Source organism: Fundulus heteroclitus, chromosome 9, assembly GCF_011125445.2.
Source record: "Fundulus heteroclitus isolate FHET01 chromosome 9, MU-UCD_Fhet_4.1, whole genome shotgun sequence".
NCBI lineage: Eukaryota > Metazoa > Chordata > Actinopteri > Cyprinodontiformes > Fundulidae > Fundulus > Fundulus heteroclitus.
In genome coordinates this window covers 32,033,731-32,056,634 of record NC_046369.1, presented here as the reverse complement: position 1 = coordinate 32,056,634, position 22,904 = coordinate 32,033,731, and the positions used below count along the sequence as shown (strand labels likewise).

Below are 22,904 nucleotides of genomic sequence, written 5' to 3'. Positions count from 1 at the left end.
AAAAAGAACACAGAAGCACTGATCCAGGAGTAATTTCTACGTGAGAGAAATGTAAAAAGCTAATGGCACTACTAGTACTAGATCTATGAGAGAAACCCCGGTAAGCTGATAAGATCTGCAACAGCCAGCATAAAAGAGAGCGCATACAGTTAGTCGTGGTAAACGCTCAGCCAACCGCTATGTCTGGGAGAGACAGGGTTAAACACTGAAAGCAGAGCCAAGTGTATCATCGATGATAGGAGAAAATTCAGTGCAGTTTTTGTATCGTTGAATTACGTCCATCTGTGATATTGTCTCTTGTGTTTCTATTAACATATGCTGATCTTAAAGGATTATCCCTCAGATATAGGTGCTATGTGGAGACCTTAATGGAGGAACAAAAAGCCCTGTACTATGCATACTTTGGACATAACTGACCATCAGCAGTAATTTAAAGCAGGTTTCACATATATAATCATGTTCTGTGATCTTTACTTTCTATCTTTTGCCCCTTTAGTAATTTTTTTGCATTGTCCAAGTGGTAAATTGACCCAGATTAATGTTTGTTTATTGTCTAACTGTTACCTTGGTTAAAGCTTAAAGTACACAGAGATTTTAATAATCAAAGACATAAATTGTTCATCTACACTGGTGTGTAGTTTAAGTAATGGTTACCCTCACGTGTGATGCACTCACTCTAAGACAACTCTGTAGAAAAATGCCGGGCCACCGAGGGAAATAGTTTCATAACTAATTGGTCAGACTGATGGTTCCTAATAATAATAATAATAATAATAATAATAATAATAATAATAATAATAATAATAATAATAATAATAATAATAATAATAATAATAATAATGCATTTCCAATATTGTTCAAAAGTGTTTTTTCAAAAGTGTAATTTTTTTGTTTACAAATAAATCCTTAACCATCGTATATTGAAAGTTGTTCTACTTTTCCACACAGACGTATATTAAATTAAAATGATAAGCACTAGGATGGACTTTGATCAAAATGTGTGCTTTAAAAATTGGCTCATTTTAGTATACTAATTTTAAAACTTGAAGTAAACTAATAAGAGTTTATCCAAAAGGCTGTGTCTCACTAGCCACAAATTATTTCAGGGAGAGATTTCTACCCTCCTGTGTCAGATTTAGTCCTGGTTTATGGGGTCTTAATATTCCCCCATATTCCCCCATACTAGTTCCTAGGGTGGAAAACTACCCGTGTTCCCAAAACGGTTCCTACAGCGGAAGCGCAACTTTGGTGGCCCGGTAAGTTTGTTCCTCCTCGCGCACTGTAGCGGGTGGGTTGCTCTAGACGAGTGTTCTGATTGGCGGTCCCTTCAACGAATAGAAATCCTGCTTTGTGTACTGTTCGGCCGCTTTCGCGACGTCGCAAATGGTAGGTTGAGGCGTAGTTTACGTCGTTACTAGGCAGCGTTAACGGGGCGCCGTGCATTAGAAGAAAATTCTCTGAAAGAGAACTATTAATTTAGACAGACATGTTTATACTGTTATAAATGTAACGTTGTCAAGACAAGTTGCTGTAGATGGAAAGAATGGCTGCATCAAGGTAAACGTTTACCTGCTCGGTTATTAAGTAAATCTGTGAAGTAATAGAGTTTTTATTTCATACCTTTGCTTAGTAATAAAATGACATTTTCTGTTTAAAAACTATTGTTTTAAAAGCGAAATTCGAGAAAAGCTACGAAACAAACGACGGGCTTTGCAAGACACCTTGGTCAAAAACAAAAACGAGGACGACATTCAGGTAAAGCACGTGAGGTTTTACGATTAATCCCTAAACGTTGTAGCCCGACATTTAATCTTTAGCTGGAGTATGCGTAGTTAATTCTGTCTGCTCAACACCGAGCGTCACTTTTAACAAGCCCGAACATGACCCGAAGGAGAGGAAGGAGATGTTACAGCACAGACACGGCAGCTGCTAACCCTTTGATTAAATCTATAACTTCACTCGATAGGCTCTGGTTCCGTCTGCCAGGTTCAATGTGGACCAGCAACCGACTGCAATGAAGGTTGGTTGGTTTCTGTGTTGTCGATTAGCTTTTAGACGCTCCTCTGTGTGCTGCTGCTGCTGCCTCTTCCACATAAAGCCCCCCTAGCCTTATCCCACGCCTTGCTGCAGCTTTAGTGGCTGGAAGCAGTGTGGATGTGGGTTTGCTGTTGCTTCCTGCCCCAAAACCGTGTGGCTGTGTTTCACTAGGAAGCTGAGGGCAGTGATGAGGATCCAGGTGAGACTCTGAGGCGCACCTTCAGAGCCCAAAGACAGAGGAGAAAGAAGAAGGTTAAGCCCAGTTTTCTATCATTTTTTATCTTTGCACCATTTTACTCCCATTATGTCTAACTCTACCGGTGGCTCTTTGTGTTTATTAGCTGCTCGAGCAGTCTTTCGTCCAGGAGTGTCATGATGCTGAGGATGCAGAGGAAGTTCCCAACGCTCGGCGCCACAGTGCCAACGAGGGATCCGCTGATAGGGCAGACGATTCGGTGGTTTCTACAAGGCCTCCAACTGGTTCGCAGAGAGGTTTGTTTCTGTGGCCAGGGACAAATTCTTTCCTTGCTAATTTATTTATACACCTACAATCTGTTCCTGTTTTGCCACATAACAACCACACATCTTTATATATTTTATTTCCATTTAGAACTTGGGATAACCGTTGACTCAGGCTTTTTTTCACTTGAAAGTCACGTCAACTCTCTGGTTGGTTGCTGTTCCCACCATCTGCTAGCCATTGCCAAACATAGCACGACTGTCTCTCGTCGTGAGGTGGACATTTTAATTTGTGCGTTTGTTTCGTCACATCTGGATCATTGCGATGCGCCACATGCATGTGTAACCAAAACCCACCCGAGACCGGTTGCCGTCTGTACAAAATGCCGCAGCTAGGCTCCCGACTAGATCTTCACAATATTGTCGTGTGACTTCACTGCTATTGCAACTTCTTTGCCTTCAGATTTATTATAGAGCGCATTTCAAGATCTTAGTTTTGACTTGGGGAGCTCTGCATGGAGAGACACCAGTGTACATCTCTGAACTATTATGTCCCTCCACCCCCACTGGTGCTGATAGTCCCCCCCATACAAAACTGAAAATGAAAGGAGACAGAGCTGTCTCTTCTGTGGCTCCAAGACTCTTGAGCTCCCTGAGATCAGCAGACTCAGTGGTTTCCTTAAATGGCCAGCTAAAAACGTATCTTTTTAAAATCTGCCTTTGTTTAATTTTGTCTTGTGTATTTTCTTTTACCTTCTGTTGTAAAACACTTTGTGATTTTTATCTTGAGAGGTGCTATACAAATAAAGTTGCATTTACTTACTTTTACTAACTGAATAAAGGGAATCCTGGAAGAAAACATGTTTGAAGCTACAAATACCTTGAAACTTCAGGCAAAGTTCAACTAACAACCTTAAGTATACAGCCAGAGCTCCGTTGAAGGAATATAGATCAGTGGTTCTCAAACTTCTCAGCTTCTGACCCACAAAATAACAGAAAATATCTGAGCTTAAGTGTCAGCTGAGAATGATTCTTGGCCAATTAAACAAGGGAACAATAGAACAGCCAATATGTTGACTTTTACCCATTTAAATATATACAATTTTTATCTATTTACATATTTATAGCAAAAAATTAGATTGTTTGCTTTCTGAGGTGATACCAGATTTGCAAACCCCAGTCCTGACCTTCAGAAGCATTAATTTCTACACCATCCAGTCAGACTGAGGTTGAAGTATTTTCTCTAGAATCTGGAAAACATAAATGACTACAAATGCATGCCATAGTTTTCAGATGTTTAGTTGTAAAACATATTTAATTACCATTTTCTATTGTCCATAACGTTAAACATGTGCACTGCTATGTGATGGTTTAGCACAAAAAAAAAACAAGCAATGAAATAAACTTCTGTGATTATATTGCGGAAAAATGTGAACTACTTCAAGGAGTATTTCTGTTTTTGGGAGACATTATATGCAGAGTAATGTTTGAACAATTCATTTGCAAGCATAGAATGCGGCTTGTCTACACCAAAAGAGTTGTTTCTTCTTTCAGTCTAGAATGGAAATAATACCGTGCAGCTTTTAAGACCCAAAGACATTCTCTTGACTAAGATAAATAATTAGAACGTCCTGACAAATTTGTTTTTGTAGCTCTCTCTGTAAGATCTGAGGACTCGTCCAGCTCTCAGCATTTAGACACCTATGTGACACGGCATTTGCAAGAGAAGCTGAGAGCAGCCAGGGTAAACTCCCTTTTTCTTTTACTTCTTTCTAAATGCTTTTTTATATAGGCGTACCACTCATATGTTTGTCATTGAATGAGTGACACGTCATGCATGTACGTTGAATTGCAGTCTAAAGGAGAGAGCCTCCAGCAGCAGGAAGCCTCAGAGGTTTCCGCGGAGCCAGTCAGTCGACTCCAAAGGCTCAAAAACAGAGACACCGTAACAAGGTTTGATAGAGAGGTGAGGTTAACCACAACGAGGTGCATGCAGTAAAGCACAGCAGTAGAGGTAACTCTCTGGTGTTTTCCAGGCGGAGCCAATCAGTGCAGGACGACAGGATGACCCCCTGGCCCTTCGCTCCAGAGTCAAGTTCCGAGAGGCTGGAAGAAGAGTAAGGTTCATACTGACATTGAAACTTCTCCCAAAAATCTCTATTTGCGCACTTATTTGTTCTTTCCAAATGCAGGTGGTAAAAGACCTTCCAACTGCTGAGGAAGCATTCAATTTCTTCACATTTAACTATGAGCCCGAACCACCGAGTCAGCAAGAGGGGGTTAGCCGGAAGAGACAAAAACGGAGAGAAAGAGTTAAGAAGGACAAAGGTGAAGACAGTCAAGAGGAAGCGGAGGTGGAAGAGGATGCTGAAGCAGAAGAAGATAATCAAGATCAAAATGAATACCAGGTAGCGTACCAGTACTAGTACTGTATGAGGAGGAATGAATGCATTTGCACTGACCAGTGGCTTTTAATATGATTCATGCGTCTTAAGCTGGGGACACACAACTAGAGGATTTTTTTTTGCCTGACTTCACCCCCAATTTCCAGTCGCAAAGTCTGCGGCGGTTGTGGCCAGTCAGGACAGAGAGTGAGCACTAAAACCTATTAGTGGGAGAGGAGGGGGGAGGATGAAGATTAACTATACCTGTTAGATCCATACACATCTTTCAGATTTTCAAACAGAGCTGACCACAGAAAATCTGAAGTCACCTTTAGCGTTTCTCTTGTTTCATTATTTGTGAATGCAACAGATCCAGCTACTGTTCAAGTCGGCTCAAGGTTTGAACGCTAGTCACCAGAATGTTATGCCAGCAAACAAACTACTAGATAGGTGTACAATTATGTCATGAAATGCCTGTAGGAACCATGTCTTTCACATAACACCCCCCTCTCAAAAAAAGAAGTCCACAGAGGTTTGTGATTACAACATGAAAACATGTGTAATACTCTAAGAAGTCTGAATATATTTGCAAAGCGCTGTATTACTCTGTGAGAGAATGGCTTTTGTTTTACACCTCGCCTTAGAGTGAAGACGCTCCTCTGGTTCGAAATGAAGATGATCTATTCGCCATTGACCATTCGCCTCAGGACTTTGTGGAAATGAGAAAAGCAGAGTACGTCGCTTACCGAAAGCGTGTTCAACGAGACCGGGAGCTCCTGTTTACCCCGAGCTTTCGAACAGGTAAACTGCATTCTGAGAAGTGACACCTTGGACTCGCGGGTTTCGGTATGCTTGGTTTGTTCCTGACTGGAGTTGTGCGAAAACTTTCCCAGTTCCCACCTCTGTCAAACTGCCTGAAAACATGAAGCCCCGCTTCCTGGAGGACGAGGGTCTCTACGTAGGAGAAAGGCCTCCTGTGTCTTTGACGAATGAAAACATCCTAGAGAATCGCATTTTGAAGATGGCCGAGGTATCACCAGCTAATCTGTTCTTATAAAGAACTGCATTCTTTTTCAATTTCAGATTTATGGATGTTTTTTTCTTTTTCTTCAAAGGGAAACAAATGGTTTGGCGATGATGGGAAGGTCATTGCTCTGCCCGACCCCATAAAGGAATCGTCCACTAGGCCCCCTCTGTTCCACATGGAGGGAGACCTGGATCCTGCACTGCAGACAGTTTACAGGAAGGTCAGACTCTCATCCACAGGGACTCCCCCTCCTGCATCCTCCCATTAAGTCTGTTGTCTGCTCTAGAAACTGGAGCATGAGAATACATAGGAACCGGAGACACGTCCTGAAAAAAAGGGGTCTGATTTTTATTCAGACCCACTTATAAGATTTAAGAATATGGAGAAAAAGCAAGCATGAATGTGATCTTTTAAGAAAAGTGTAATGTAAATGAGCAATGAACATGAACACACATCAGGGTTTCTACGCGATCTGGCTCTGTCTAGAGTTTTAATAAACTATTCCAGATCTAGACGAATAGAGATTGAGGGGGAAATCCTTGTTTATTCAGACTTTCTTTCTTTCTATCCTGCTGTCTAAAATTGTGTCCATCCATCCAATCTGAGATACGTGTTGATCCGCAGAAGCTGATGCTGATGATAACATGCTTAGGATGGTACTAAATGCATTTGGATGCATCCCAGGCAACATAGAGCTCATCCCTGGGGAAATGCTCCTGGGGAAACCCCCCCGCTGGTGAAGGGTGTGAGTTGTAAACGTAATCTGAAAGCTGACAGCCAGTGATCTGTATGACCGCCTTGTGTGATCTGAAAGGATAAAGCAATCCGTTACGGGGGAGTGGGTAGTTGCGTGTTCATCATGGAACTATAATGTGAAAAGGCCTACAATCACAGTTTGTGTTTATAAACTATACCAAAAATGTGCTAAGAAAATGGTATAACTCTAGAGATTTGTGTCTGAAATATTCACCACAGTGTCGTGTAGAGCACCAACGCGCATCCAGCAGGGTGTGTACATATCTAGGACAGCGCATGACTGATTCTTGTGTTTTTTCCGTCTCTCAGGCTCTGAAGTCCAAGTACGCAAACCTGTACATCGCTGGGGCTGCAGACCCCGAGGGAGACTACCAGCTGGACGTGGACGTCTCTGGGCTGATCTTCTCTCATCACCCTCTCTTCAGCCGCGAGCACGTCCTGGCGTCGCGTCTGGCTCAGCTGTACGACCAGCACCTCAGCAGGCAGCATAATAATCTCACAGGGCACCTTACCGACAAGGTAAACCCAGCAGATTCATGTTTGAGCGCAGAGAAGCATTTCTCAAAACAACATAACTTTTCCTTCCGTCGCTCCGAGACGTTTAGAGAGTCCAGTGTTTTTTTTTGTTTGGTTTTTCTGCTGCAGTTGAACGGCCTCAGGAACGCTTTGCAGAACATGATGAAGATCCACGGAGAGCAGGGCTCCTCGGAGGCCCTGCGGCAGAGGATCTCAGAGTACAGCCTAGAAGTGAGGTGAGGCCTCTGTTTTAAGTCCGTCGCCGTTAGGAAGCAGGCAGAACAGCGCCGGCTGAGTAACCAACCAGTCCTCCTGCTGTGATGTCGTCCTACGTGGCTGCAATAGGAACACTCGGCAGCTGCGAGACACGGAGCAAGAGAAAGACAGGACTCTGCTGAGGAGCGTCATTAAAGTGTGGAAGGAGATCAAGGCCTTAAGAGAGTTTCAGAAGTTTACCAACACACCTTTTAAGCTTTACCTCAGAAGGTAACCGCCTAATTTACAGACTACTCAGCAGAAACGTATGAATGTATTCATGTGAATCTTGTCATTAATTCACTTTATTCATCACAGAGGAGATGTAAAAAATGTATTCCTGAACTAAGTTGAATTTATTTGAAAATGTTACGTTGAAAACAGTGTTTCTGGCCATGCCTCATGCTGATACACTATGAAAATGTTCCCCCCAATTATAACCATAAACCTCAAGGGATTATATTTTGTTGAAGGCCAACACCAAGCACAGCATAACTGTGAAGTGGAAGGAAAAGGACACCTGGTTTTCAACATTTCAAATATCAAATTAAAGTTATTGTTTCTTCGAGAATATTAGTGAGCAAACAGGATAGAGCTCTGGGGCAGTTTAAACCATGATAGGGGAATGAAACGACATTCCATGGTTTAAATATCTAACAAAGCATTTGTCAGAAAATGGAAACAATGTAGAACAAATGTACCAAGACCGCTGGTCAGAGGAGCAGCCACAAGGCCCATTATTACCCTGAGGGTGGTGCAGAGAGCCGATCCTCAGGTGGGAGGACAATTATGAGTCACGCGCTTCACAAATTCAAACTTTATGGAAGACTGCTTCCATCTCCTGTTTGCATTTCGTCACATGTCATGTTTGGGACACAGCAAAACATCTGAAAGACGAGACCAAAACTGAACTTCTTAGCTTGAATGCAAATGTTCCAGAGTGGGTGGTGTATTCATGGTGATGTGCGAACACCGCACATCACCATGAATACACCACCCCCCAATGGTGAAACGTTGAGGTGGCGCCATCATGCTGTGGGGAGGCTTTTCATCAGCAGCAGCGGGCGAGCGGTGCAGAGTTGATGGGAAGAGGGGAGAAGCGAAAGACAGTTAGAGATCGAAAAAGACTTGAGAAGTGACCTTGCAGCTGGAAGGCTCCCCTAGCCGTACGGTCAGAGACGCAATGGTTTTGGATCAAATCGCATTCACGTCTTAGAATGGCCCAGTCAAAGTCCAGACCTACATCCAACTGAAAGTCTGTGGAAAGACTTGAAGATCACTGTTGACAGAAGCCCTCCAGTCTGACCAAGCTGGAGCTATTTTGGAAGGAAGGATGGAAAAAAAAAACTCTAAAAGTGTAAAGCTGGTAGAGAAATAAACCAAAACACTTAGAACTGTAATTTAAGCAAAAATTGTTTGACAACGTATCTTTTCAGGGTAGCTGAATATAAATGCACACCACACTTTTTAGATTTGTAATTGTTATTTGAATGTATGCATCCTTATCATTCCGCTTCACAATTATGCACCCAATTTGTAATGTTTGTGGCTGTAGCGCGAGGGAATGTATAAAAGTTGCTATTTGTTTACAAGGCACTGCGCTGTTCATCATTTTTTGGGTTAATATTCAAAGGGGTTGTACTTAAATTATGGGTAGATTGTCAAAGATCTGCTAATCCGAGCATTGCGTGCATTCGTGTCACATTTCCATCTTTGCTTCAGGGAGAATGTAGATCGGGCTTCGGATGAGCGGGACTACGAAGGCGAAATCTTGGCAGAGGTTTTGGAACTGGAAGCGGAAAGTGAAGGGGAATACCAAAAGAAACTAGCAGAGTACAAGAAGCAGCTGGAAGACTGGAAACTCTGGAGGAGGAAGCAGGTGCCTGCCAGTCGTAGCGCAGCCTTTTCACTTAGTCCGCCTTCACGTTCCTATTCAAACATGTTCTCGTGACCGCCGTTTGTAGAAAGCCAAAAGGAAGAAGAAAAAGAAGAAAAAGAAAGGCCTGGCGCAGGAAGACACAGAAGAAGAAGATCAAGACCAGGATGAGAGCGAGTCGGAAGGGCCCTTTGAGGAAGGTCCTGCAAAGCCGCAGCCCCCCGAGAGGCCAGACGTCGACTCCATGGAGCAGTGGGTGAGAGAAAAAGCCTCCAGGATACGCAGGAAGCCAGGAGAGGCCATTCTGATCCCGGAGCTGTCTGCGTCAGGAAGCATCACAGCCAGTGAACTCTGCCCCAGGTAGGCACCTTTAACAAGCCCATAAATCCTTCTGATGCCAGGATATTAGCCAAAAGCTGTTTTGTTCTCCACAGTGTTGCACACCTTCTTAAAAAAAGAGAGACAGTAACACGATAAGGCTTCCAGAGTCTGTCGCATTTCTTCGTGACTTATTTATTTACCTTTGCCTCGTCTTTCAGGGCTGAAATAGCTCGAAGAGAAGATGTTTCCAGGCGTTCGCTTTTCATCAAGATCCTTTACAACGACAAGGAGGTTTCCAGGACAGACAGTCGCTCGCTGAGCGCCGACTTCAGGGTTCACTTTGGTCAGATTTTCAACCTGAAGATAATCAACTGCCCCCACAGCATTAATCTGCAGGTACAAGAAAAGTGTCCAGTGTGCGTTGCTGCCTAATTCTGTGCTAAGTGATTCAGTTTGGTCTGAAGCCGTTCTGCCTGTATGTCCTGGTTGGTCTTGTTTACTGTGCATGAGCAGGTGTTTGAGGAGGTCGGGTCATCGTGTTCGCTGCTGGCTCAGGTGTTTGTTCCGGTACCCGACCCTTCGGTGGTCACAGGCAGCGCGCCTATAGAGGAGTTTGAGTTCAGCAGCAACCAGCGGGTGATGTTTGACCACGAGGGAGTTGGAAGTGGTAAATGTCTTCAGATCATTCTACCTTTGACCAAAAGCACCCAGAAATATGGAGTACCCCTGCAAAAGTCTTTAAGTCTTTAGTCATCGCTAATATCTGTATTTTGCTTTAAATTGTGACTTTTTTCTGTTGAAGCCACTTAACACTGACTTCTGACTGGTTCTGATATAAATGGGCCACATTTAACAGACAACAAAAACAGATAATGAGAATAAAACCAAATTAGTTAACCAGCACAAAAATGCAACAAAACGTGTTTTGGTCATTTGTGCCAGTAATAAATTGCCTAAAAATCACAGTTATTAATTCTTTGTTGTCTGTGGTTTATGTGCAAACATAATGTCGGTTTAATGTGGGAAAGGCCTTAGTGTCTTAGTGACCACAACTGAAAACTAATGTGACAACGATCAGAGGCAACGGTAGAGGAAAATGGATGAAAAAGACGATGGGCTCCACAAGAAAACCTGGGAATTAATCTGAAATGCTGAAAAGATTTTAAAACTCTTGATTCATTTGGGGCAAAACTTGAAAGGCTTGAGGAACATGAAGTGTTGCGTGGTACTGGCATATCCTCATGTCTTCAGATGGACCCTGTGTTTCTGTGTGCCTCCTCAGATGTGCCGCTGTCCTTTGAGTCCGACGGAAGCAACAGACTGACGCTGCTGACTTCTGGAAAGCTGTCTTGCTGCGTGTCGTGGGGGATCGGGGAAGAAGGCGTCCCGCTCGCTCCGCCTGTTTCACAGCAACCTGGAGGCACACACAGGTACTCCCCGTCACAGAGGAGACGGTGGACTTTCATTGTTAACGAAGTCATTCCTCCTGACATGCCAAAGACATCAGACGCTGCTTTTATATACCAAAGTGTGTGCCGCCAATGTTTCCAGGAGAATGATTTATAAAATCCTATTTAATTCTCAACAAAAAAAAAAGAGTTTCCAAGTCCTTGTAGTTCTAAAATTGGGCTTAAAGGCAGTTCTGTCACTAGAATAGCTCTATCACACAAATACTCTCCTTGCACTGACCGCTTTTGTCTTGAAAGCCCCCGAATTAAAAGCTTCAGGCTTCGGTTTCCAGGGGTAAAGTCTGGGTCTTTTAGGTTGCTGCATTTCCATTTGCTGCAGGCCATTTATTTCAGGGGTCTCATTTTTAAAACATTGCGTAGAATCCATACTAAAAGTGTACTTATGCCAAAAACTGAAAATGGGGTACTGCAATGAAAATCTGATGTATAAAACCATGCGCACCAGCATGCAATTTTCCTTTATAGATCACAGTGGCACCAGACCCCCCCTCATGTTCTGACCTCTACACGTCCCGATTCAACCGTAGATGGTCAATGCAAATCACCTCATGAATGATAGTTATTCCACTGTTAACAATGGCAACCACGGAGAAAAGGGCAGAGAAACTGAAAAAATGTCTTAGAAAGGCCATTATTAAAAGTGTTAATCAGAGGTAAGAGCACATATATTATCCACATTAAAAGAACTTGTTAAAAGTTAATCTTACTGCTGTGTCAAACATCGCATGATAGTGATGTTCAGTACCACCAATTTGTTTTCTGATCGATGTATAATACAACAAATGTTGCCCGTCAATCAGTCCTTTGCAGTATGAATATTGCACACAGTGATGCTGTGTGCACATTTTTGGCCTAGAGAGTCTCTAAGATCAGGTTTTTAGACTCATAGATCCCTTTAAAAAAATAAAAGCTGATCTTTGTTGATCCTGATGCTAATAAAGTTGTTAAATGGTAAATGGCTTGTACTTGTATAGCGCTTTAACTAGTCTTTACGACCTCCAAAGCGCTTTACACTACAGTCAGTCATTCACCATTTCACACACACATTCACACCCTGACGGTGGTGAGCTATGTTAGTAGCCACAGCTGCCCTGGGGCAGACTGATAGAGGCGAGGCTGCCATGCACCGGCGCCACCGGGCCCTCTGACCACCGCCAGCAGGCATTGCGGGTGAAGTGTCTTGCCCAAGGTAACAACGACAGAGACAGTCAGTGTGGGGGATCGAACCGGCAACCCGCCAATTGCAAAACGAACTCTCTAACCTCGTTTCTTAATAGATTTGTGGCAAACATGCAGGCAAATATCCAAAATGTTATAGACTGACAAAAATATGAGGAATGTGTGTCTGGGAAAGTGTTGAATGTTGACGAGAAAAATGTGTTAGAACCCTGAATCCAGGCCAACTCGGGTTTGTGTTGGGAGGGGTTTGGGTGCGAACCAGGTGATGTTCCAGAGAGTCTCATTGGCTGCATTTCCCTTATTTCGTTTCTTTTTATATTAACAAGTGTGTATGCCTGTGTCGTAGTGGCCGATGGCATCTAGATGCTGTCTCATACATCGGGGCCTCCGGACTGTATGACATGAAGAAAATAGGCGAGTGGGCCACGCAGTCGCGGCTGGACCCCAACGATCCGAAGAACACCTCCATCATGCAGCTGCTGAAAGTGGGTAGCAGAAAACGACCTCCTGGATTTCCCCAGGTCTGGATGGGAGTGACTAGGAACAGCGGCTTTGTTTTCACAGGTGGCGAGCAGCGGCGAGGTGACCGCCCCCGACTACTTTCGTCTGGAACACCTGCAGGAGGAGTTTAACTTTGTGACTGACGAGGAGCTGGAGAGGTCCAGAAGGTTCCGCCTGCTCAGGCTCAGGAACCAGGAAGCTCCAGAGTTTCGCAATTATAAATTTGTTCCTCTTCTTGAGAGGGAGGTCTCTGACAAGGTTTTCCAGGTCAGCCTTCCGAGCAGCGCGCACTACGTCACAGAATATGGAGGAAAGGTTTCGCAGAGGATAACTCTTCCTGTTCTGCTCCGGTTTGAATGAGTCTAGGATTATGAAAAAAGATTGAAGGACGGGGAGATAATTGACACCAGGGAACATCTGGATCCTCACAGAGCTTTGGTGGCCAAATACCTTCAGAAGGTCTGTAGATGCACTGTCATGTAGAAAGATCCGTTGTCCTTTCGCTATTGGCCGAGCCGCTGTTTGATGCTGCCTTCTGCCTACAGATACGGGAGTCGGTCATCAACAGATTTATTCTTGCCAAACATTTCTACCAACTGTCTGACCTGGTGACTGAAGAGGAGATACCAAGCATCGGGTGAATGTTAAAGCCTACGTTTACCTTTCCTCTTTCAGAGTCCACGCTGTCTTTGTTGTTCCTTCTAAGCCTGGTTTGTGTAATAATGAGTGCAGATTGATTATTATGTTTTGTCCGCTGCCAAAAAAAGTTACCAATCTTAACACTTTGCTGCTCTCTCTATTGCAGCTGTTTATTTCTGTTTCATTTACTCTCTGCTCTTGTTGAAAAAAAGCGAACAGCTGCAAACAGGACCAGGCCCAGTTATACAGAGCAGGTCAGATAGCTGGAAATGTCCTTGTGAAGGAAAGTGAGCCTGTTTCTGTGACTGGAGCTGACTGGATCTCAGAACCAGCACTTTATTCTGGCCATTTAGGATTCAGCCAACAATATGTTTCAGAAATGAACTTGATGATATTAGCGGTGTGTGACAATCTCTGACCGGATGTTTTACCAAATGTGGATCATTTATTGGCCCTCTTGATAAGTATGTACAAAAAGCCAAAAAACAAATTAATTTTTTTGATGCAGTCACTCTAAACAAAATCTAGAAAAATCCAATCTAGTTTGTGCCGATTTTTTTCAACAATTTAAGCAAGAAAAATGGCCCGTAGATTAAGATGTTAGAATATCATTATTCAAGAGAACAGCTTTTAATTGATTTGGACATCAATCCTTGTTGAACATAAAGTGCAACCAACAAACAAGTCTATGTATTAAACAGTTTTTTCTTGAAAGTTTCTGGTAAAAAGTATGATTATATAAACTATAAAACAAGTAATAAAAGTAGATTATTTCCCTGTTGAAACTCTCTTTCCTTCCACGTGGAGGCAAACCCACTTTAAACATATTACCGACTCTTAAAGAATGTGTTTTTATCCATCAATTGTTACATAGCCAAAAATTGCAGACCTCTGCAATTTGGAAATTTAAATTTTTTTTTTATTGCAATTGCAATTAATTGTCCAGCCTTAACAGTAAGTAGGATAAACAGAGGTAACAAAATCTGCTTCTAATGGCTAGAGACCAAAGTGGCACTTTTCAGCAACAACAAACCACTTCAGGTGGGTTTGGCATAGAATAAAGGACCAGCATGTGGAAAAGCATTGCATGCCCGTTGTCAGGTATGGAAGAGGATCTGTAACTCTGTGGGCCTCTTTCTCTTATTAGCTTGAATAAACCCTTTTACATACAGTGCTATGAGGCTATCTGGACCCGACCGGGAAACGGAAACCAGGTCTTTCTGAATAAATGTGCAACTCTTGTAAAAAGCGTGGGATTTTGCCACTGCCAAAAATGATTACTTTGCTTCAGGACTTTTTACACATCTTTAAAAGGGGCAGCAACAAAATTGCAGAGGTCTGTATAATCTGTCTGCAGAATAGAGCATCACTGAGAGGTTTGCTGTTCTTTCCATCATTGTGACCAAATGTTTCAAATGTGTTCTCTATGTTTATGCTGTTCGTTTGCACTTCGTTTTTACAGTGGTGCAGGTTCAGGGTATGTGTTGTAATGTTTTCATTTTGCTCTTCACCCCTGCCCTGTCTGTGTGTGCTTTTTAGTGACAAACGCAGGCACCAAAACTCTAGTACCTATAGACCGCTGGCAGTATTCAGTCCTTTTAAGAGCTTTCAGATTTTTTTATTTTTACCAGCCGTTTTAGAAATGATAATGTAGAGTGACATAAATGAAACTGTGCAAAATGTGCAAAAATATAATAATCATCACTTAAAGGTTGGCATACTTGATCATTTAGCACTTTTGTGTTAATTTTGCTGCTTTCCAATTCATCCCTTCAGCTAAAGTTTACAGATCAAACCATAACGAGTTACCTTGTGCTAGAACCCTCCTGTAAGCCACCTATGTGCATTTATGTTTGCATATTGCGTAAAACTATGTCCTTAGCATGCACTATAATCCAGAATATTACATAACGCTCTAGAAAGGCTTTGATTTAAATTAGACCGATTTAGACTCTTATTGTTCCCTTGGAGAACTGAGTTAGTAGTTAACAGTCCCCTCCATTTTATTTTTAACTTACTTTACAAGACATCCGGTTTAAGCGGCTGGTTTTCTGACTTCGTGTCTCATGCTGCCGACAGGATTCTGGGGATTAACCTGTTCAAGCTGGCTGAGTCCAAACGGCCACTGAAGCCTCAAAGGAAAGAAAGGAAAAAGGTGACTGCGCAGAATCTGTCCGACGGAGACATCAAGCTGCTCATCAACGTCATCCGGGCCCACAACATCCCCATCCGCAAACCCCTGGGCAAGTGAGTGCCAACTTTCCTCTTGTTAAAAAAAACAAAAAAACAATCAAGCTGAGCGTGTGCACACTGGATCGAATTTACCTTTGAATTGTGGAGTTTTCGATGCCTAACCACGTCCCCATTTTTGCTCGAACTGCCCTCTGATTTTCAGCAAACCGGGACAGTCTTCTCAGAGCGCCCTCCAGGGCAGTGACTGGTACCTGAGCCAGGTACAGGACACCTTCACGTTCATTTCAGCTGCCAACCCTGGGGCCTGTAGCGTCTGCGTTAGCATGTGTCTCTCATGTAATACAGGTGCAAGTGAGGCCGTTTGTGGAGGTTTCCTTCCAGCGCACGGTGCTCCAAACGACCACCGCTGACGGACCCAATCCCAGCTGGAACGAGGAGCTGCAGCTGCCATTTAGGTAACCAGCTGCAGGTGCTTTCTGGCTAGTCTGCCAGGATTTATTACACGCTCTTATTTCCTTAAGAGAACAGATAGATATTGAGTGCAACCATACCGTTTCACCCACCTGGGATTTTCCACACTAAAAAAGATTTGACAGAAAGTACAGGCATACACATTTATCTAAATAACTAGGGCAATAATAATGGTTTATTTGATGTGATAATTGCATTCAAATTAGAAATCCTGAATTCTAGAAACATAGTGGATTATTTATGTTCACAGCTAAACACTCAAATGTAGTCCAAAAGATAATGTGATTGGACAACTGGACGTATGTCCCATCTTCTCCATAACAAAGAAGGCCATAACAGAACATTTATAGAAATCATTTTTATGAGTCTTCAATCATCAATATAAGCAGAATTATATCACTCTCTGTGCAATTAATCTGTTAAATACAGTTGCACCTAAAGTCAACCCCCACTGCCAATTAGGTTTATTGGCAACATATACAAACTAGCAGCTATTTTCAATAAACAAATAAAATTGAAAAACAAAAAACAGTTTAAATAGCTCAATAACTAATATTAGAAGTGTGTTTTTTCCAAATTGAACTCTAAATGCCACGTTTAGTGACTACGCCTGTTAAAATAATTGAACCCCCTCATAACAAGCATCTTGGGTTGATAGCAGAGTCCACTGTGGCAGCTCTGGTCTGCTGCAGACGTGCTTCCCAGCCAGACAGCAGACTCTGGCAGCGGTCCAGGGAACTTTAGCTCCTCCTCATGAACAAAGTCCTCCAGCTCGGGTATACTCTGCGTCTGTGAGTCTTTTGCCTATCCCCGCTGAGATTTTCCCCCGAGTCAACCCAAACGATTATCACGACCGCTCTACAAGTAGATTCTGAATTCAAGCCTCGGTGGACATTGAGATGCTTGGGATCCTCGTCATGTTTGAGGGTCCAGTGACGCCCGAGCATTAGATGCAAACAACAAACCTAAGTTGCATCTTGGTTGAAATTTACAGTGTCTTAAAAAAATGTATTCTCCCCCTTTCTAACATTTTGATTACATCATGATTTGCTGAGACGTCTCTGGACCGTTAGCTACTCAGTCAAGCAGTAAAGCAGCTCACCTTGTCAAGCGTCTCCTTTGCAGTGCTCCAAACGGCGACTACAGCACTTCCAGTTTGCAGTCTGTCAAAGATGAAGTCTTTATCAACATATTTGATGAAGTCCTATACGAGACGGGACCGGTAAGCGTGGCTCTACGATTGTTCTACCACCTAAATGCTGATTTTTCCATGCGAAGCAGCTGTTTCAGTCACGTGAACCGTAATCTTGCTGCACAGGGCGGCAAAGAGAGGGGGACGTCCATCCACACGCAGATAGAGAAGCACTGGTTGGGCTCGGTCAAGATTCCCTTCAGCACCGTTTACTCTCAGTCAAAGGTGAGATCCTGCCGCGCCGTTTGTGCCGCCGCGGACGTTTCCCCCAAAGCGAAGGCTCGCAAGCGACGCCCCACTGACTTCTCTGAGTTTGCGCGGCAGATTGACGGAGCCTTCAAAGTGAACACGCCGGCTGTGCTGCTGGGATACAGCAGGGAGCACGGCGGCAGCAGCAGCGTCTATGATCAGTGGCGGAGCACGCACGGGGGGACCTTCCTACGACTCTTCCTCACGATAGAACCCCAGCTGGTGCCTGGAGAGTCTGTTAGGGAGAAGGTAAGCCAGTCTTTTAACTTATGGGAGAAGGCTAGTTATACACACACACCAGTAGACAGAGATGCAGGCCTGGAATGGACTGAAGTTTATGTTTCATGTGAGACACCAACACAACGTAGCTCATAGTTGTGAAGCAGAAGGAAAAGGATGCATGTGTTTTACAATTCTTTTTTTTTTTTAAATAAGCCTTATGAGTTAAAACTTTGTAGAATCCTCTTTTGCTCCAAAAACACTCTTCCGGGTGGCAGAGCTGTTTCTCTACCAGCTTTGCTCATCCAAAGACGTTTTTTGGCTCACGCTCCGTTAGACTGGATGGAGCACGCTCCCTGAAACCGATTTTAGTCTGGACTTTGACTAGGCCATTCTAACCTGTGTGCTTTTATCTAAACCAGCTCTGACTGCATGTTTAGGGTGGTTGTGCTGCTGGAAGGCGAAGCTTCTCCCTAGTCTCAAGTCTTCCAGGGTTGCCCGCGATTTAGCCTAATCCATCTTCCCATCAACTCTAACCAGTTTTATTGCTGAAAAGTGGTGTCGGCCACACAGTGTGCGATTTGCAAAAAAACCAGAGGGGGGGATCATTTCAAAGTTTTATTAATGAATAAAAGTTGTATTAATAATGGTTAGCTAGCAGGTTCTCTTTCAGGTAGCTAGCTAGATCCAGTAGGTTAGACTATTGTTTTTAAACTTGCGTCATCTACTGTCGGGACTCAGGAGTGGGTATTAATTTACTTTAACCGCTTTGAGCAGAAAACGTAATATTACTCTTTAATAATACAAACAGAAAATTACATTTACAAATGTGAAGGACACAAGACATGTATTTATATAAATTTTGAAAAATCCATAATACTTATTCAGACCAGAGGGGGGAGGAATGTACCCCCCCAGGGATAAAACATAAATGACCAGAGGGGGGGATGGTCATTCATCCTCCCCCCCCATCCCCCCCAGCAAATCGCACCCAGTCGCCACAGCATGACGCTACCACCACTATGTCCCATCATGGGGATCATGTGTTGGCTTTCCAGGCCCAAAGGTTCTGTTTTCACCTTGTTTGCAGGGTCCCCTGAGCCCAGGACTGGAGGGTGACCTGCTTTAAGCTTCTCCACAGCTTTGTCCCTCGTGATGCTGTTCTCTCACTATGAGTCTGCTGGAACTGTTACAAAACAGTACAGAGATGAAAATAACAAATGTTGAGTCTGTTTACCCTGCGACAGACTGGCGACCTGTCCAGGGTGTACCCCGCCTCTCGCCCATTGAATGCTGGAGATAGGCACCAACACACACCTGTCCCCCCCCACCCCCCCGTGACCCCATGCGGGATTAAGCGGGTCAGAAAATGAATGGATGGATGGATGGATGGAGTCTGTTTACCCACGAGGCTGCTCTGAAGGCAGTTGGTTGTGCTGTATTTTATTTAGGGGTATCAGAGTAAAGGGGGCTGAACATAAATTCACAATATAATGTTTGTTTAAAACCAATGTGTCCTTCAACTTAATGAGCATGTGCTACTGTGCTGGTTAGAATAAAGTACTACTACATTTGTGGGTAATGCCATAATTTGACAAAATATTCATGGGCGTGAATACTTGTGCAATCACTAGCTTTAAATTAATCTCTTTTTTTGTACCATGTTTCATATGTTTTAACGGCTTCCTCAGGATTTTTTTTATTCCTTTTTCATTTTGTTTCAGGCTGTTTATTTACTGAAAAGTAGGTGGCATTACATCGCTACAATAATGTGTCTTTCTCATCATCTTGTTTTTATTTATCGCCTTTTGTTCTGCTTCGCGCACTAGATAAAGGAAGCTGAGGTAACCTCCCATGATTTTTCACCCTCTTTTCTTTTTTTGTAGTCATTCCTGTAAAATTGTGCTTCAGTTGAAAATGTTTCTATAAAAACATAGTCCTCAGTGCTGATCTGTGTAAACCTGAAGTAACACTGGACCCTTAAACGCAGTTCGACAGTCAGGAGGATGAGCGCCTACTGCAGGCTGCGGAGAAGTTTGAGAAGGAGGCAGCTCAAGGCTTCCCGGACCGACCCTGCATCACCACGGTAACAGACCTCAGCGGGAAGACGGTCTTCATCACTCGTTACGTCCGACCGCTCAACCCGCCGCAGGAGTTCCTCGATGCGTTCCCTAATAACCCCCAGGAGGCCACGGTTGGTGTGATCACGCCGGACAGCCAACGGTGCTAAGCTTTACTTTTAGCCGACACGTCTCCTGTCTCCTCACAGACCCTGGTGGCGCGGTTTGTCTCCCTGATCCCTTCTCTGCCAGACCAGGTTTCCTTCTCGGGAACCTGCGACTTATGGAGCACGTGTGACGTGAGTTAACGTGGGAAGAGTACGAGGAGGGTGGGGAATGCTTATATATAATACAATATTTTCCCCTTGTTCTCAGCAATTCCTGACTCTGCTGGCCGGAGATGAGGAGGAACACGCGGTGTTGTTGTGCAACTACTTCCTGTTTTTGGGGAAGAGAGCCTGGCTCGTAATCGGCACAGCCATACCAGAGGTGGACGACCTTTACCCGTTAAACCTGCAACTATCGTGGTCACACCGCCTTCCAAGTTACCCATAGACGTTGACCCTTTTTTACATTTTGTATTTTATTTGGTTTTTATGTGATAGACCAACACAAAGTTGTGAATAACTGGGAAGGGGAGGGAAAGAATGCACGACTTTTACACCATTTACTACTAAACATGTAGAAGCATGGCATAAAATCCAGTGCACACAGTTCACTTTAAAGGTTAGCTAACTGGTGTGTAACTTACGCTCAGTATAAATCCAGCTGTTGTTTCTAGCCTCAGAGGTCTGTTGGAGAACATTAGAGATTGAGCAGCATTACCAAGACTTAGGAGCACAGCAGACTGCCCAGGGAGGAAGGTGGGGTGGCGTTTAAAGCAGTTAGCTTAGAAAACAATTTACTGAGCTTTGAACATCTCACAGCACTCTGTTCAATCCATCATCTGAAATTTAAAGAGGATGCAGAGCTGCAGCCCTACCAAGACGTGGCTATCCCCCTGAACTGACAGGCTGGGCCAGGGCAGCATTATTCAGAGAAGCTGCCAAGAGGCCAGTGTTAACCCTGGAGGAGCTGCATAGAGCCACAGCTCAGGTGGGAGAATCTTTCCACAGGTCCGGGTATTATTTCTGCAGTTTACCAGTGTTAGAGATTATGAGATTACAGAGACTGAACTGCAATATCAACCGATATTGCAGTTGGAAATTACAGATAAAGGGACTCTGGAGGCACAGAGTCGGACATACTTGGATTGGAAAGAATGACTGATTAGGGGAAAATGTGTCAGACATGACACGTCTGCATTATAGCATGATCTTCTCCACCAATGTGATGGAAGAAACGCTGATGTCATACTGGGCACGCCCCTGAATGGGTGGACACAGTGAGTCCTACTTAATGTCTGTGGGAGGAATGAACAGGGCGCTCTTGCACATGTTGCATTGTTGTCTGAGAGTCTAGTACTGCAGCTGGAAACATCCCTCTGCCTTTTAGATTAAATATGGTAAAATATAGTTAGTTTCAAGAGTCTTTTGTTACTACAGAAGTCTACAATAGAAACACATTAATCAGAAAAAGTGCAGTGAAGTTTCAACAAAGGATTGAGACCAATTTTTCTCTTTTTCAATTTGTCTGTCACATCAAATCCAAATAACATACACCGAGAAGAGATTGGGGTGTGAAAAGGTTGAAGGCGTACAACCACCTTTGGAAGCGTTTGTCATGTAGCAGCTGCAACCTTCCTGACTTGTGCTCCCCCCAGGGAACCACCGTGTACGTCCTGACCCATGAGCAGAGTGGCTACTTCATCTGGAACCCCAGCAGCGGGCAGTTCTACAACAAGGACGACTCCTTCTGCCCTCTGCAGACTGTTGGCTGCTTGGTAAACGCTGACAACGTGAGTGGGGCGGTGACATCAAACTTTCCCCATCTATATCGTTTTCTTTCTCTGTAATTTTCTGAAGATTTTCTTCTTTTTTTGTTGTTTAGGTTTGGTACAACGTTCAGGAAAACCCCTCACCGTTAAACACTAATTTCGACATCACAAAGTCCAACATGTGGAAACCGTTTTTCTCCCGCTCCTTCTCCCACCCTGGGCTGTCTAGTGTACAGGTGAATATTAACCCTTATGTATGAACGTCTGTATATTCATTTTCCCACTAATTATTTTTGTCTCGTAGCCTGAGGAGCTGGTGTACCGGCCCATAGACAGAGCAGCTGCGGCCGAGCTTCAGGACAGGTGAGTCACGGGAATAGTAGCGGCTCCACGCTGTCACTGGTGTTCACGAATAAAGGTTTAAAACACACCAACCATCCAATTCTGGACAGAGTTGAGAAAATACTAAAGGAGAAGATTATGGAGTGGCGCCCCCGTCACCCAACGCGCTGGAACCGGTACTGCAACACCACCCTGAAACAGTTTCTGCCCAAACTGGAGCAGAGCCGTGGGCAGGATGTAGCCGAGGGCCACCGCCTCGAGTTGCAGAACCTCCTGGGAGACTACAGGGTGAGTCAGACAATGAGCTGCTTGTCTGAGTCCCTTCACTACAGCTCAGTTTCCATCAAGACTGTAAGGGTTTTGCACTCCACCCTGCATCCTATTTTGGGTCTGCCTCATATCATCTCTACCCCCCTGCAGAAACCGTCATGAAATGTGATTTTATTTGGATAAAGTCCTTAAAAAATGACCTTGTGTATCCCCGTCTTCTCAGATCGCAGGATTCCCCCTCCATCTGCCCTTTTCTGAGATCCGACCAATCATAGAGGCCGTTCACAGCACCGGAGTTCACAACATTCACTCAGCCAACGTGGAGTTTGCGCTGGCAGTGTACGTGCATCCTTACCCCAACAACGTGCTGTCGGTCTGGGTGTACCTGGCCTCACTCGTCCGCACATGATAAAGACCCAAACGTCTCCTGGTCTCACCGTTGCTTTTTATTTTTTTATAAGAAAATTACTTTTTACCTTATTTTATATGTAAATGTGGTATATTAAAAATCTGTTGACCCAGCCCCCATGAGTCAGTACTATTCACTAAAGGTACATCTGTCAGTTTGTCTCAATCAGCATTAAACATTTTAGATTGATTTGGTTTTGCTTAT

The 22,904-nt window shown here is 43.8% G+C and overlaps 1 protein-coding gene across 5 annotated transcripts; it reads left to right on the top strand.

Moving 5' to 3' along the window:
- Positions 1 to 1,376: 1,376 nt before the first annotated feature.
- On the top strand, positions 1,377 to 22,827 carry cc2d2a (coiled-coil and C2 domain containing 2A). Of its 5 annotated transcripts, XM_036141502.1 has the most exons (40): positions 1,377 to 1,557; positions 1,674 to 1,755; positions 1,967 to 2,020; positions 2,209 to 2,289; positions 2,379 to 2,529; positions 4,149 to 4,240; positions 4,352 to 4,462; positions 4,533 to 4,613; positions 4,689 to 4,904; positions 5,525 to 5,681; positions 5,774 to 5,910; positions 5,996 to 6,127; positions 6,973 to 7,182; positions 7,309 to 7,415; positions 7,525 to 7,665; positions 9,157 to 9,313; positions 9,399 to 9,670; positions 9,850 to 10,027; positions 10,145 to 10,298; positions 10,914 to 11,061; positions 12,626 to 12,764; positions 12,844 to 13,047; positions 13,147 to 13,239; positions 13,326 to 13,417; positions 14,882 to 14,896; positions 15,499 to 15,666; positions 15,815 to 15,872; positions 15,958 to 16,067; positions 17,209 to 17,305; positions 17,402 to 17,500; positions 17,600 to 17,773; positions 19,573 to 19,587; positions 19,734 to 19,937; positions 20,013 to 20,102; positions 20,179 to 20,292; positions 21,566 to 21,700; positions 21,793 to 21,915; positions 21,984 to 22,042; positions 22,132 to 22,309; positions 22,515 to 22,827. In XM_036141502.1, exons 1-40 carry the CDS (start codon positions 1,535 to 1,537, stop codon positions 22,698 to 22,700), a joined length of 5,037 nt encoding a protein of 1,678 aa, XP_035997395.1. In that variant the 5' UTR covers positions 1,377 to 1,534; the 3' UTR covers positions 22,701 to 22,827. The 5 variants fall into 5 exon arrangements, with proteins under 5 accessions (XP_035997395.1, XP_035997397.1, XP_035997396.1 ...); XM_036141504.1 differs by lacking the exon at positions 1,967 to 2,020; XM_036141503.1 differs by lacking the exon at positions 19,573 to 19,587.
- Positions 22,828 to 22,904: the final 77 nt, after the last annotated feature.

Bases quoted from the DNA above. Each gene is read 5' to 3' on its own strand.
- cc2d2a (XM_036141502.1), top strand. From the start codon at position 1,535: ATGGAAAGAATGGCTGCATCAAG. The intron at 5,682-5,773 runs GTAAACTGCATT...AAACTTTCCCAG, and splicing joins TACCCCGAGCTTTCGAACAG to TTCCCACCTCTGTCAAACTG. The intron at 10,299-10,913 runs GTAAATGTCTTC...GTGCCTCCTCAG, and splicing joins CCACGAGGGAGTTGGAAGTG to ATGTGCCGCTGTCCTTTGAG.